The 14,619-nt window shown below is 40.4% G+C and overlaps 2 protein-coding genes across 5 annotated transcripts; one reads left to right on the top strand and one right to left on the bottom strand.

Annotated features, from left to right (window-relative positions):
* The first annotated feature begins 49 nt into the window (after positions 1-49).
* Positions 50-8,802, top strand: LOC135112721 (agmatinase, mitochondrial-like). The gene is made up of 9 exons (XM_064027477.1): positions 50-171; positions 1,077-1,270; positions 3,854-4,040; positions 4,170-4,290; positions 5,224-5,424; positions 5,637-5,781; positions 6,134-6,228; positions 6,388-6,542; positions 8,615-8,802. Exons 2-8 carry the CDS (start codon positions 1,084-1,086, stop codon positions 6,487-6,489), a joined length of 1,038 nt encoding a protein of 345 aa, XP_063883547.1. The 5' UTR covers positions 50-171; positions 1,077-1,083; the 3' UTR covers positions 6,490-6,542; positions 8,615-8,802.
* Positions 6,093-14,023, bottom strand: LOC135112718 (probable methylmalonate-semialdehyde/malonate-semialdehyde dehydrogenase [acylating], mitochondrial). 4 transcript variants are annotated; one of them, XM_064027472.1, is made up of 12 exons: positions 13,821-14,023; positions 12,324-12,458; positions 11,856-12,005; positions 11,246-11,324; positions 10,860-11,014; positions 10,566-10,778; positions 10,291-10,442; positions 9,865-10,141; positions 9,430-9,609; positions 8,986-9,084; positions 8,634-8,744; positions 6,093-6,219 (listed from the first exon to the last, which is right to left on the bottom strand). In XM_064027472.1, the coding sequence occupies exons 1-11, from the start codon at positions 13,848-13,850 to the stop codon at positions 8,643-8,645; spliced, it is 1,572 nt and encodes a 523-aa protein (XP_063883542.1). In that variant the 5' UTR covers positions 13,851-14,023; the 3' UTR covers positions 6,093-6,219; positions 8,634-8,642. The 4 variants fall into 4 exon arrangements, with proteins under 4 accessions (XP_063883542.1, XP_063883540.1, XP_063883539.1 ...); XM_064027470.1 differs by lacking the exon at positions 13,821-14,023 and adding an exon at positions 13,380-13,520; XM_064027469.1 differs by lacking the exons at positions 6,093-6,219; positions 13,821-14,023 and adding an exon at positions 13,380-13,520 and having other exon boundaries at positions 7,703-8,744.
* Between the last annotated feature and the right edge of the window lie 596 nt (positions 14,024-14,619).

Here is a 14,619-nt window from a genome sequence, read left to right as displayed (position 1 = left end):
ATACAGTGATGAGTGTAGTTGAGTGGTACTGGCGATTTTCTCAGATCGGGTTTTGGGCGGGTTTCGGGCAAGAGGTTGGGCGAGAACATACTACTACCTGGCAACCTTGCGCCACTGCACCAGTCTGTTAGTTATCAGTGTTGTGAAATCAAACAACAGTTCTCAGCCACGGTAAGTGTTTCTCATGACGTATAAATTGTCATCTCACGATACCCTTCCTTTGGCCTGAAGTTATAAGTGAAGTTTGTGGACGGTAATTAACTGCTGGGCTCTACAGTAAACACCGTAGACCGCTATCTAAAGATTAAGAAATCATCAGGATAAAAAAAATACTTGTTGAATTATCTTGTTGCCATGTGCGAGAAAAAGAAAAGGGAAAAAAATGCTTCTTCAAGGTCTATGAAGGCACATGAAGAGATTACATATAAGTGGATAGTGATATTTTGGTATTGTGGATGATACACTAGCGGCTGTATACATTTTTTTTTTTAACGTAGGGACACTGGCCAAGGGCAACAAAAATCCCCGCCCCCCCCCCAAAAAAAAAAAAAAAAAAACGCTGAGATGCCAGTCCCATAAAAGGGTCCAAAGCGGTAGTAAAAATTTGAAGGATAAATGTCTTGAAACCTCCCTCTTGAAGGAATTCAAGTCAGAAAGGTGGAAATACAGAAGCAGGCAGGGAGTTCCAGAGTTTACCAGAGAAAGGGATGAATGGTTGAGAATACTGGTTAACTCTTGCATTAGAGAAGTGGACAGACCTCACAGGGAGTAATTCTCGTTTCGGCAGGTGCCTATTGCCTCCTTCTCATATAGCCACGATGTTCCTGATATGATCCATCTGGGAGAGAGGTGACCACACACACACACACACACACACACACACACATTTATAATAATGTAAAAAGTTTTAAAAACATACATGTTTGAGCATAGCCATAAAAAATATCAGGACTTCATAAGAAGAAAGAACAATATAGGAGGTAATGGAACTAGTTAATTCTGAGTAACGAGGTTCAGGTATTGTTTGTTAAGAGATCTGTCACCTGTGTCTCTCAGTACCTGTCCTGCCTCCACAGCGATACCATGATGCACCAAGGTCTGCTGGTCAGCTTCTCACCTAGACTCTGGGCTTCCCTGGCTACTACCTTCCGCGCCGCCTCCTCCGCTGCCTCCTCACGCCCCCTGAACAGACCTCTCACCTCCAATGACATGCCACGCCCTGGGGGCATCGCATCCTTCATGCGGCTGCCTGTCCAAGGCGACACAAAGGGTTTGTGTTTGCAGTGATTGGGAACATTTTTAGTAGCGTTACTAAAGGTTTGAGGTGCTGTATGTGTTCTATCGTTCTTCGCAGATAAAATCTTAAAGCGTCGGATAAAGATGCTATTTTGATAGTGAATGTTTGAGACCCAGACCTAATTGTCAAAAATATGCTTTGGTGTCATAGGTGGATAATGAAGGCAATTATAAGAGTAAATTTAGGGTAAATTTAATTAAAATTTGCAGGCACTAGTAGTGAGACTAAGTGTCGTCATGATAGATACTCCGCCCAATCATCCTTTCGTGACGTCGATGTGACGTTAAACTGTGACCTAAGAGTAATCACCCATTCAGCCAGCAATCAGTGCTGCATTATCTGTAAGGCTGACAAGGCTGAAGCCTAGGGGCTCACCAAGACCAGGGGCCCATGCAACTTTTTTTTCTTGTGTGTGTGTGTGTGTGTGTGTGTGTGTGTGTGTGTGTGTTAAATGTTAACACTATGGATACAGCAAATGTTGCACCCTGGGCGTCACTAAAATCAATTTATAGATATTTTGGTATTGCTTTCATTGTTCATGTTAATTAATTAAAGGTTGTCTGATAAAATATTATTCTCGTTGTTACTCCATTAATTACTTAATTTGGAATATTATTGTAATATTATTCCAGTAAATAGTACAATAGGAGAGCGTGTGATTTGCGCGAGAGTTGGGGCGGGGAAGGATGTGGAGTTAATACTACACTGCCAGCAGGTCTTTCTTTTTGCCACACACACACACACACACATAACGATAGGACACGGCCCCTCAAACCTTTAGTAGAGGCTTATCTCTAATGGTCCTGTAGTCTGTTCAGAGCATGAAGTCCGTTCAAGGTATGGTAGATTTTGGAATTCCCATGAGCGTGACTGCCAGTTCGTTCTCCAATTACCGGATTAACAGTCTGTCTCCCTTCCTTCACACCTCTCTCTCTCTCTCTCTCTCTCTCTCTCTCTCTCTCTCTCTCTCTCTCTCTCTCTCTTATATATATATATATATATATATATATATATATATATATATATATATATATATATATATATATATATATATATATATATATATATATATATATATATATATATATATATATATATATATATATATATATATTATGTAGTATTTATTTATTGTCAACTTTCAACTTTTTTCCATACCACCTATATATAAGTTTCATCCAGATATACGATGTTTTGGGAGGCCTGCTTGACTTTTTTTTTTGCCTTGCAAAAACATAGTGTGAGCTGCCGCAACATTACTCCTCTCCATCAGGAATTTGCGGCCATCAACCTTGGCATATTTGAAGCCAATCTCCTGCAGAATCTTGTGAAGGGAGGTTTTGCAGCCACTTAAGGATATATTTTTCCTTCAGTTCTTCTTAAATTTTTTAGCATTTCATGCTTCTTATAAAATGTCAAGACTGTTCTTACAATACATTTATCAAAGTCGTCTAGAGTGGTGACAGGTGCAGAATATCTCCTCTTCTTTGGTGACAAAAAGGCAGTTCTTTCTGGTAATCTGGCCTCGTTTCGAGCAGATTAAAGGTAAACCACCATACTAGCCGCACCTTTAACGGACTTCATGCTCTGAACAGACCATATAGTATGGTGGTATATATATATATATATATATATATATATATATATATATATATATATATATATATATATATATATATATAGAGAGAGAGAGAGAGAGAGAGAGAGAGAGAGAGAGAGAGAGAGAGAGAGAGAGAGAGAGAGAGAGAGAGAGAGAGAGAGAGAGAGAGAGAGAGAGAGAGAGAGAGAGAGAGAGAGAGAGAGAGAGAGAGAGAGAGAAACATGTGTGAAGGAAGGGAGAAATCCGATAATTGGGGATAAGTGGGTAGGTCGATTGGGATGTGCAACACTGATGAGAGAGATGTGCAAGAGTGTGGCGGTGCCATGTGTATATGTATGGTATGGATGTGATTGCGTGGAATGCAAGTGAATTAGAGAAGTTGGAAGTGGAGCAGAATAGAGTAGCAAGGATGGCACTGAATGCACCTAGGCATACAGTGACAGAAGCGTTGAGAGGAGACGTAGAATGGAGGACGTTTAGGGAAAGCAACCCTGAAATATAAATCAAACCTGGAGTAAATGGAGAATACAAGATTAGTGAGAAAGGTGTATATATGGACTATAGGCAGTAGCAAACAGGGGAAGAATTGTGTTAGAATGGTACAGAAGAGTGGCATGGTAGCTGACTTTTGACAGGTTCGGTATGACTGGAGAATGACTGACATAAACAGAAAGGGATTAGAATGGGATGTAAAAAAGTAGAAAATTGAGATGGAAAGAGCAGTGAAGTGTGTAGGACTGGATGAATGAGAGAATAAGATGGAACATTATCTGCCCAGAGATAGCAAGCATTTAGACGTGAAAAGTTAAGAAACGAGATCCAAATTTCCCAAGTAATGGTCTACTTAAAGGAGTGAACCATGACCTAAGTACGAACCGCCCTTTGGCCTCGAAGCAGAGGTTCACTGACAGGGAAGTAGGAGGACGCGGTGCTGAGCTACCCTCCTCTCCTCTCAGGTCTTGATGCGTGTTTTGTGGGTGTGCCCCTGGACACCGGGACCTCCAACCGCAGCGGCACGCGGATGGGGCCACGGCAGATACGGTGCGAGTCTGTGCTGCTGCGGCCATACAGCGCTAAGGGCCACGACCCGTACAGCTGTATCAATGTGGCTGATGTCGGGGACGTGAGCTGTAATATGTACAAGTAAGTGAATGAATATTAGTATGCACTTCTTAAGACAGAAGAAAACAAGAGCTTTAAGCGTAATATACAACTCCAGGCACCATACACCATAACATAGTCGCTCCTATCCCTGGGTATTTCCTTCCCTAGTCTCCCGGAGGCGTGTGAGCACATTCGGCAGCGGTATGCTCAGCTGATTCAGGACGGCTGCATTCCCCTCACAATGGGCGGCGACCACACCATCACCTACCCCATCTTGCAGGCCGTCAAGGTGAGCCATTGCGCTGCGGGACGGCATCGACTAGGTAAATGGATCTAGGTGTTCACAGCCTTCTTCTTTCATATAGATTTCCTCATGTAACTTAATATATCTATAGAACTCAGTATTTTTTTTTCCAGTTAAGAACAATTCGTGGTTATTAGTAAGTTACATTCTTCCAATGGATTTTAAAGATATTCAAGACTTGATAACGTCGTCTCGTCTTGCTTCCCGTGGAAAGTTCACATTCTAGATATTTAACCACATTATATATTTTTTTTATTTCTTAACCTTTTCATTAATATGGGTGCACTTCTATAAGGGACCTCTGTCGTATATTTGTAATATGTTAGCGTGCTCACTAGAATGTTAGGTTAAAACCAAGCGAAGCCTTCTCACTCCCATCCTGATGCCAACGAGGTAACGAATGCACAATCAATTTGGTAGTTACAAGATCTCGAACCTTCATAGCCATTCGACTATTTAGTTGATATACTCGGATAGAACGGTAAGTGGGTTGGGATGTCCGCTGGAGGAGCTTCAATCCTACACCTTCCTAGTGTTAAGCCGCGTTGTGAATAGTCGTTTGCGCATAGGTCTACTAAAATATGCGATACTTCTCACTTTGCATGTTGATGGATGAGACAAAGTAAATCATATATTGATGGCAGCGCTTAATATGTTCCAGTACGTACTACTTAGAATGGTAAATGTAGTGTTCGAAATACGGAGAAGTATGAGCAGACGTGAATGGTTGTCAAGGCTTTTCATAACGGTTCGAATGGTTTGGAGCGATTGTTGGCTCGTTATTGTATAGTTGTGTGCTGTAAGTTAAATGACATTCGCCTGTAGACGGAGCGACATACTGGAGAGGTACACGTTGCATCTTACCGTCATTGTGTATCATGTATATACACATAACATAAGAGAACTATTGCAATCCAGGCTCGCCATGGTCCCGTGGGTCTGGTGCACGTGGACGCCCACATGGACGTGTCGGACACAATGCTGGGTGCCAAGATCAACCACGGCACCCCCTTTAGGAGGGCAGTTGAGGAACAGCTCATTGACCCGCACGCCACAGTGCAAATTGGCCTGCGGGGCACCAGCCACGCGGCAGAAGGACACGCCTGGCCGATCAGTCAGGTGAGGTGACTGGCCGGGTGTGAGAAGCAATGTAACACTAAACTGTTTCTAGTTTTGCGTGCGCTTCTTGTGTATAGATGAACGTGCCAGTGTTGATGAAAACTCTTGATATATTCTTCCTCCCTCATCAGAAAACTAATATACTATTATTTTTTCTTGGTTCTTTCCCTTCCGTGCCCCTTTCACTGACCACTGCGCGACGCGGTGTGCAGGGTTTCCGTTTGGTGCCTGTGGAGGAGTGCTGGTACCACTCCCTAGTGCCCCTCATGGAGGAGGTGAGGAGCATGATGGGGGACAGGCCAGTCTATCTCTCCTTCGATATCGACGCCATTGATCCTGGCTTTTGTCCCGGAACAGGTGTGTTAAGCGTTTATTTGTTATTTACAGGCACTGGTGGTGAGACTACTAGGTGTCCTCGCGATGGATTGACATCGATGTTACGTTTAACGATGACATTTGAGTAATCACCCTTTCAACCAGCAACTTTGACTTTTTTGCGATATAGGACATGGCCCCAGAAACCTTTAGTAGTGAGATTATATGACTGCAGCTTCTCACAAGACAAGCTCACACCCAGAACCTCTTGGTTGTAAACTACTCTAACCAGTTCACACCACTAAGCTGCCTCTCCCACTATGTTATTGTCTTTAAGGATGAAGAAATATTACTTGTTATCTAACATTTATTTATTTTTTTTTTTCCATGTTAGGGACTCCAGAAATAGGGGGCTTGACACCCATCCAGGCCCTCGAAGTGGTGCGGGGCTGTGCTGGACTCAATCTTGTGGGCTGTGACCTGGTGGAGGCAAGTCTGTTCATGGTTTATAGAATAATCTTGGGAAATGTGTGTGAAGATTTGTGAATGGTAGGAAGATGTTTTGTGAGAGCTTTATTCTGTTACCAGGTGAATGAAAACATGTAGATAGTGTTGATGGCTACAAGTAATGACAAAAAACTTTTCTAGGTTGCTCCGCCATATGACTTTGAGGGCACCACGGCACTCACAGGTGCCAACCTCTTGTTTGAGATGCTTTGTGCTCTTCCTGGAGTCAGGGCACTTCAATGATATGTCCAGTGCAGCAATCCAGGGTCCATATTATATATACACTCAGCAAAAAGGTATGTTATGACTGCAAGAAAAGGGATTTTTATTTGTTGTGTGCTTGCGGTGGGTCAATGAGGATTCGTCCCTCATACCTCATTCCTTAGAGGTGTAGTGGCTAAGATGGATTTTAATTTGGAGAGATGTATGTTGGTGCCTTATCTTAGTAATTTTGGAGGATATTAGGCCTGTGCACTAAGACATGAGGGCAAATTTTGTTTATTCTATTCTTGAGTGCAACATGCATTCAAGACAGTTTTGGTGTCTGCATGACATGATAGCAATCTCAATGCTCCTGCCTCAAGCCAACTTTAGATGCTTGCAGGTACCCACTAAGGCTAGTTGTTATATCTGCTGCAGGTGAACCTGTCTGTGCAGTATACCTGGCTAAATTAATGTTATGACTGAGTCAGGTTTTGTGGCTTTCCTGGTTTAAGGCAACTTCTGCCACTTGAAACCAAATAGATAAAACATCTAGATTGTTGCTTGGAAGGAGGCAAGCCACAAAACCAAAGACTAAAAATAAAACTATTCTGTCTAACAAGTCTTCAGTGCAGTGGCAATGTGTGCTTTGTGGTTTGCCATCAGTTTTTGTACTTCTCACCAAACACTTCTGGATCTGCTTCCTTCGCTAATTTTTGCCATCATAAGACTTCCAGGAATTGTCACAGCTTTACCTAGGCACAGGTAAACCATTGTTTTCCTTCCTACTATGCAAGCAGCACCACCACACTGTCAACTGTGCTACATCAGGTAACTTGCATTTCCTTGGTTCCATGGCTTGCCTCATACAGAGCAATTACCTGAACTATCTTGTTTGATTTTAAGCAACACAAGACATGTGTAAAAATTCAAGCAGGCTCAACTACATCATGGATTACAGAGAAACAGCCTTGATGGATGCTTGCAACTAACAGTAAGTTAGCTCTTGGTAAGTATTGAGGTTGCTGTGATGTGCGTCTGCATATCACAAACATTCATGTATATTATCATCTTCCAGAACATCATAACATTTTTTTTTTTTTTGAATCTTTGTCTGAATGTCAGAATAAATCAACTTTGTAAGCAGATAGACTGTTCAACAAACAATTTTATAACCGTAGCTTGCTTGTGTTGTTAGTCTGACAAGTCATGTAATATTGTGGCTGGAGATGCAGTGTTTGAGAAAAACAAAGCCTTAGAAAATGCACACCTTTTTTTATCATTGTACCTTTTTTTATCATTGTAAACCTTGTGGAAAACAGTTTTTTAATGTGACTTGGCTCAAGTCAGGAAGCACATGATTTCCTGAATTTTAAGTCAGGAAGGATCATCAGCAAAATCCAATGTATCTGTCACAACCTGGGTTAGAGTACTCATTGTGGACAATAGTGTACAGTAACATAGGAAGGATCATCAGCAAAATCCAATGTATCAGGTATCTGTCACAACTTGGGTTAGAGTACTCATTGTGGACAATAGTGTACAGTAACATTCCTTTAAGTAACCCAAACAAGCAAGGGAAGGATTGTAAATGTATATTTCTCATTCAATATTCATCACTTCCCTGTATTGTTATCTATTATGTAAGATAAAATAGATATCTTTTAGCAACTAACTTAGTTAATTACTAATCTATTAATTTGCCTAACTGTAACCTAAGAACAAAATGCTCTGTAGGGGGTAACAAATGGTGTTTGTTCTGTGAAATTTCTTATAGGAGGAAAACCCACAAGCAATAAACTGGACCATGGATGAAAACACTATATAGTACAAGGAATCTGCAGTGGCTGTAAGAAATAATACATTGTTAATACAAAAATCTGTATTGCAAATTTGTTTTATAAATCTGCCAAGAGTCAAGAAGAATTAAATTTACAAATGCCCTGCCACAAAGCTGCCAAGAGTCAAGAAAAATTAAATTTACAAATGCCCTTCCAGCATCATGAAGGATTAGTAATTTATAACTCCCCATAACTGGAATGTCTGCCAAGTGAAGTTGAAAGGAGCAATTTATTTCTAAGTAAAATTTAAAAATACATGTATCTACTTAAATAATGAATTACATTTTTTACAACCTGTTATATAATGCACAATTGTTACTCAACAGGAACTTGTCTTGCCATTACTTGAGCTGTTCAGCGCATGACTGGCATGGCTGTTGCCGATTGTGTGGGTGTGACGTCAGTCTCTCGCCACATCTGTGTTACTGTCTTCAACTGCGTGTAGAAATTGACTCCCTGTCAAGGAGTATATTACTGATAAAATATGGTTTCTAAATAAAAATTAAATATTTAACTGAAATTTACAGAATTTCCTAGCAATCCATACTATTATCACAAAGCCAGATGCTGCTGGGCCATTGTGACTTTAACAAAATGCAAATGCTAATTCCCTTCTCTAACATGTTACTTGTGTCCAAGAAGCATTAGAATTTTTTAAGTAATCCACATTAAGGTAAGCAGACATGACATAACTCACAGCCTTTCCATAGAAGTTGGCATCCCCCAAGAAAGATCCTCGGGAGCCAGTGAAGGAGAACATGGGTAGAGGGACGGGGATGGGCACATTGATTCCCACCTGAGGAGGTAATAAGCACATCATGATAAAAGTCAAAACCACGCAAGGAAATACTATCCACATGCAATATAAAACTATAATTTCCTTAATTTTCTTGAACCAGTCAGTTCCCAATAAAACTGGTCATAAATCAACAATAATAAAGAATACCTCAGCTGGTCCATCTAAAACACTCAATTACTGAATACAAACATGTAATTCCAATTATAAAATGAAAAATTGCCAACTTAAAACTGTTTTAACCAGTATTAGAACATCTACCACTTTTCCATCAAAAAATGCTGTAAGATCATGAGCTAGAAAATCAGCTACCTGAGAGATAAAATACACCTAGTTACTCCTGACCTGGCCAACATCAGCAGTGTAGGTGAACTTCCTGGCCGTGGCTCCGTTAGTGGTAAAAATTGCAGTGCCATTGCCATATGGGTTCTCATTGATCACCTGGATTGCATCGTCCAGGGTGTCCACAGCAAGAGTCACCAGCACAGGGCCAAAGATCTCCTCCTTGTAGCATTTCATGTGAGGCTGCAAGAGAAATGTTCATATCATCTGCATTTTTTATTTAAAAAAAATAAAACAAAGAGAAAGACATTTGTGTGCTCTTTCTTATTTCTATATTTGACTAAGTGATATAGTTTGCAATGATTACATAGTATACTATGCTTGTGAAGTTAAAATCTCTACTCACTACATGGGAAAAATCTTTTTCCCTATGTAGATCTAGGGGGCTAGACAAGACATTAATGACAATCACCCACTGTCCATAAACAAAATTCTGACCTTAACATCAGTGAGGATGGTTGGTCCCACAAAGTTTCCTTGTTCATAACCTGGCACAACGAGACCTCTTCCGTCCAACATGCAATTGGCACCCTCCTCAATGCCAGACTGAACCAGACTACAGATGCGCTCCTTAGCAGCTGGGGAGATGACTGGCCCCAAATCTGCTCCAGCTTCATGTCCAGCATTCACTTTCAGGTTCTTGGAGCGCTCCACCAGCTCTGGCAGCCACTTGGCAGATTCCCCAACAAAGATGGCAGTGCTCAGGGCCATACACCTGAATATGTCCAACATAAATACTCCAATTTCACACTTGGTAATGCATATTGTGTGACAAACGCATCAAGACTGCTGACAAAATATGCATCACTCAAAGGTTACTGTACACACCAAAAACTACTAAGAGATGTCTGGCAAACAGCTCACCTCTGTCCTGCAGCACCAAAGGCAGCTCCCACAAGCTGGGTCAGGGTGCTCTCCTTGTTGGCATCTGGCATGATCACTCCATGGTTTTTGGCACCCATGTTTGACTGCACACGCTTGCCCTTCAAGGAGCCACGCTCGTAGATATATTTGCCCTGAGAAAGGAATGCAGCCAAGATGATTATACTATAATGCAAACTCTCATTCAAGCCTTCAAAACAATGGAATTTCATGTCAAGAGTGAGGGAACATTTAGCCATAAGGCTGGATAGACTCACAGCTTGGTCAGATCCCACAAAGGAGATGGCCCTGATGTGTGGATCATCACAGATAAAGCTGACAGCTTTGTGTTGGCCATGGATCACATTCACCACCCCACTAGGGCAGCCAGCTTCCTGCAGCAGCTCTACCAGCAACATGGCTGCACCAGGGACCCGCTCTGATGGCTTGAACACGTAGGTGTTGCCACACACCAGGGCAACAGGGAACATCTGAGAAAGCAACAGTCACTTTGGTGAGGTCTTATACCTTATGGGCAAGTCTTATAATCAAGTCTTAAGTGCAGCACATACCCAGAGAGGAATCATAGCGGGGAAGTTGAATGGAGCAATACCAGCACACACTCCAAGAGGAACACGATATGAGTGTGTATCCATATCCTTGGAGATGCTGGGCATGGTTTCCCCAAGCTGCAAGCTGGTGATACTGCAGCAGTGCTCCACCACCTCTGGGGAGACATCTTACCATCAGAACCTATCACTAACTCAAACTAATCACTCAAGCCTTCTAAGCCTGTGTAAATCATGATTAAAGAAAATTTCAGCAATATGCATACAGTTCTATTTGTTAATACCAAATTAATAACCTCATGTTAAAGATAAAAATTGTCTGTTTAAAAGGAGAGAATTTTTTTGATGCCAGAAACAGAATAACATAATGAATAATGACAGGTACTCACGCAGGCCTCTCATGACATCTCCTTCAGCATCCACCAGTGTCTTTCCTTGCTCCCGTGTGATGATCTTTGCCAATTCGTGCTGACAGATAAAAATTTTAAAAATAATGTTGAACAGAATTATAAACAATGAAACAAAAGACCTGAAGTTTCATTATATGTCTTAGATCCTCTATATGTAGGGAAAAGATGATTCCTTGTGCTAGGTAGTTTACTCCCTCATGGGATATCTCTCTCCTCTCCCCAGCTGTCCAATGAATTCCACTCATGTTTTATTAATCTACTACTGTTTCACTCCATCCATCCACCTTATTCTCACCCTATCACTCATACTCCCTCTCTTCACCTCACTTACTACTGTACACTTTCTTTGTCATATAGACATGTGTAATGACCACATACCAAGTACTGGCAGTATTCAATGAGGGCTTGAAAAAATTTAAGTAAGATATTTAAAAGAAACAAATCCTTAAGATCTCAGTTAAAATGTAATGATTCCAGAGTCAAAGACTATGATCTTGTGTTCCTGAATTTGAACTTTTGAAGACATGAAAACTAAACCTCAAAATCTAGGATGTCAGGGTGTTATAAAATCTATATCAAAGAATCTTACAATGTTCTCCCTGATCAGTTGCTGATACTTGAACATGACCTGCTGGCGAGTGAGAACAGACGTCTGGCTCCAGGTGGTGAAGGCCTCACGGGCAGCTGTTACTGCTGCTTCCATCTCATCTTGAGTCGCCAGTGGTACTCGAGTCACCACCTGGATCAACAACAGCACCTTTACCACTTGCACAACACAGGTAAGAATAGAATTATGCTTAAGCATACTCATTTGCTGTAAAATCAGGAAATTATTTATTTTAGAGAGTTAAATCAGAAGTAGTGGGAATAGTATCTTTTTAGAAATGTTAGTTGTAAACACCTATGCAGTCTGGCGGATGTAATTATACTGAGACTGTTTAGGATAATTAAGCAATAACAATTATAAATTATGGCCCAGCTGAAAAGAAAATATTGTTTATTCTACACAAATCTTTTGTGAAATGTTGAATCTGAAAAGCTTTGTGGGTAGCCTTACCTCATTTGTAGCAGGATTGTGGACATCAAAAAACTCCTTTGCTTTACTTTCTACAAACTTGCCATTAATGTAGAGCTTAGTGGCAGGAGCAGCAGAGCTGTAGCTGCGCCACAGTGGGGTGAGAGTGTGAGCCCCCTGAGGAAAGGCAGCAGTATGAGCAGTAAAAACAGAAAAGTAAAACATATACAAGGTAATCAAATGAGATTAGTATGTACAGTAGTTTGTTCAATAACCAAACAACAAGAAAATTACTTAATGAGCCAAGTACTGGCAACTGTTTCTCTTCATTCTGTTGTGAGATTTCTGGTTGGTGGCAGTACATACTTGTTTATCAGTGCATCACTATATAGTCTGTTACCATGGTTGTGCAACATTTTTATAAATTAGCCATTACACTTTGGTCACTTCAAAATATGGAATACCAAAGAATGTACAGCACAATTATCATTATGCACTATACTAAAAAAATATATATATATATATATATATATATGTATATATATATATATATATATATATATATATATATATATATATATATATATATATATATATATATATATATATATATATATATATATATATATATATATATATATATATATATATATATATATATATATATATATATATATATATATATATATATATATATATATATATATATAACCAATTATTTTTCTATCACTATAAAATATCCAATTTCTGCTGAACCAAACTTGCAACAAATGATATGCATAGTTGTAATTTTTTTCTGACATGACTAACATCAACAAAATAATCAGCCAATACAAATTCTAAAACCAATAACTGAAAAATGAACTGATACCACTCATACACAAGTATATTTCTAAAATACAGACAGATACTGCCTAAGTAAACTAAAAACACAAGCCAAACTGCATGAGTTTTCAATTAATAATGACAAACCCTGTACGAGACAGTAGACAATGTCCACCTACCGTTAATGACCATGCACTAGCAATGAGTCTATTCCAATTATCTACCTTTCTAACCTAATTTTGTTTAACCTGGTAGATCATGAGACTAAATTACCTGGATTAAATAAAAATGTATGCATAGGGTATCACTGTAGTCTCGTCTAGCGGAGTGAGAGGAACAAGGCACTCTTGATAACAAGTGTCTAGGGAAGCAGCCTTGAGGGGGCGAGGCGACCACCATCACCTCATAGCAACAATGCCCTACTTCCCTCACCCACATCATTACCACTGCAGTGACCACCAACAAACACTTCCAAGGCCCTAGTGGTCATGACATGCTTGAGGGAGGCACTTGATAACACCCATAATCAGAAATAGAACGCAAATAAATACCTAACCGTGCATCTCGCCTCTACAAAATACAGTTCCTCATTGCATTTCGAGTCATTACACTTGCATTCCTGATCTTCATGTCACAGCCGTCACATCAACACTCCCCTGACCCTCACTGCAAATCCCTTAAGGTGTTATTAAGTATACAAGGTATAATTTGTACCTTCAGTGAGCGGAGAAGTGCAGACGCCATGGTGATCTGCGTAGCCCCGACTGACGACTGTGCTCGCTTCTTGTGATGGGAGGGGGAGGGGATGGCACCGGCTTGTTACGTTATAAAACCATCTTAATTCACACTTTTCACTGCTCCTCGCCACTAGCTAAGCTCTGTATTTTTCTGGAGTATCATCGTGTGTACTCAATAGTCGAGTTGTACTGAAATACAAGCAGATAATGCATGCAATGATAGTGGCACCGGCTTACGTAACATTAATTCATACTTTCATACTTATCACTGCTCATCACTAAAAAGGCCGTGGTCTTCTTGCAGCATCATTTTGTTTATTCACATAGTCAGGCTGTGATGAAATACGATGAAATTACACGTACAGTGATAGTGGCACCGGCTTATGTTATGAAACAACTTTTATTCTTGCTTCTCACTGCTCCTCATCACTATCAAGTCTGGTTTTCATGCAGCATCCACAAAATTTTGATAGCACAATTTTGTGTGCTTCCATAGTCAAGCTGTACTGAAATTACCCATACCGTCGCAATAGCACCGGCTTGTTATGTTATAAAACCACCTTAGTTAACACTTCCCCCCCTCCGTATCAGTATGAAGACCTCGGTTTTAATGCAGCATCATTCAGTCTACTGTACTCACCAAGCTGTACTGAAATACGAATAAACGATGTATATCATTGCTCCACCAACTAGTTAGGTTATAAAGGCACCTCAATTTATAGGGCTTTCATACAGCATCATTCTATGTGTCTGTAACCTGATGTGCCCGTCTATGT

Source organism: Scylla paramamosain, chromosome 24 (assembly GCF_035594125.1).
Source record: "Scylla paramamosain isolate STU-SP2022 chromosome 24, ASM3559412v1, whole genome shotgun sequence".
In the NCBI taxonomy this organism is placed as follows: Eukaryota; Metazoa; Arthropoda; class Malacostraca; order Decapoda; family Portunidae; genus Scylla; species Scylla paramamosain.
This window is presented reverse-complemented; position numbering and strand designations above follow the sequence as displayed.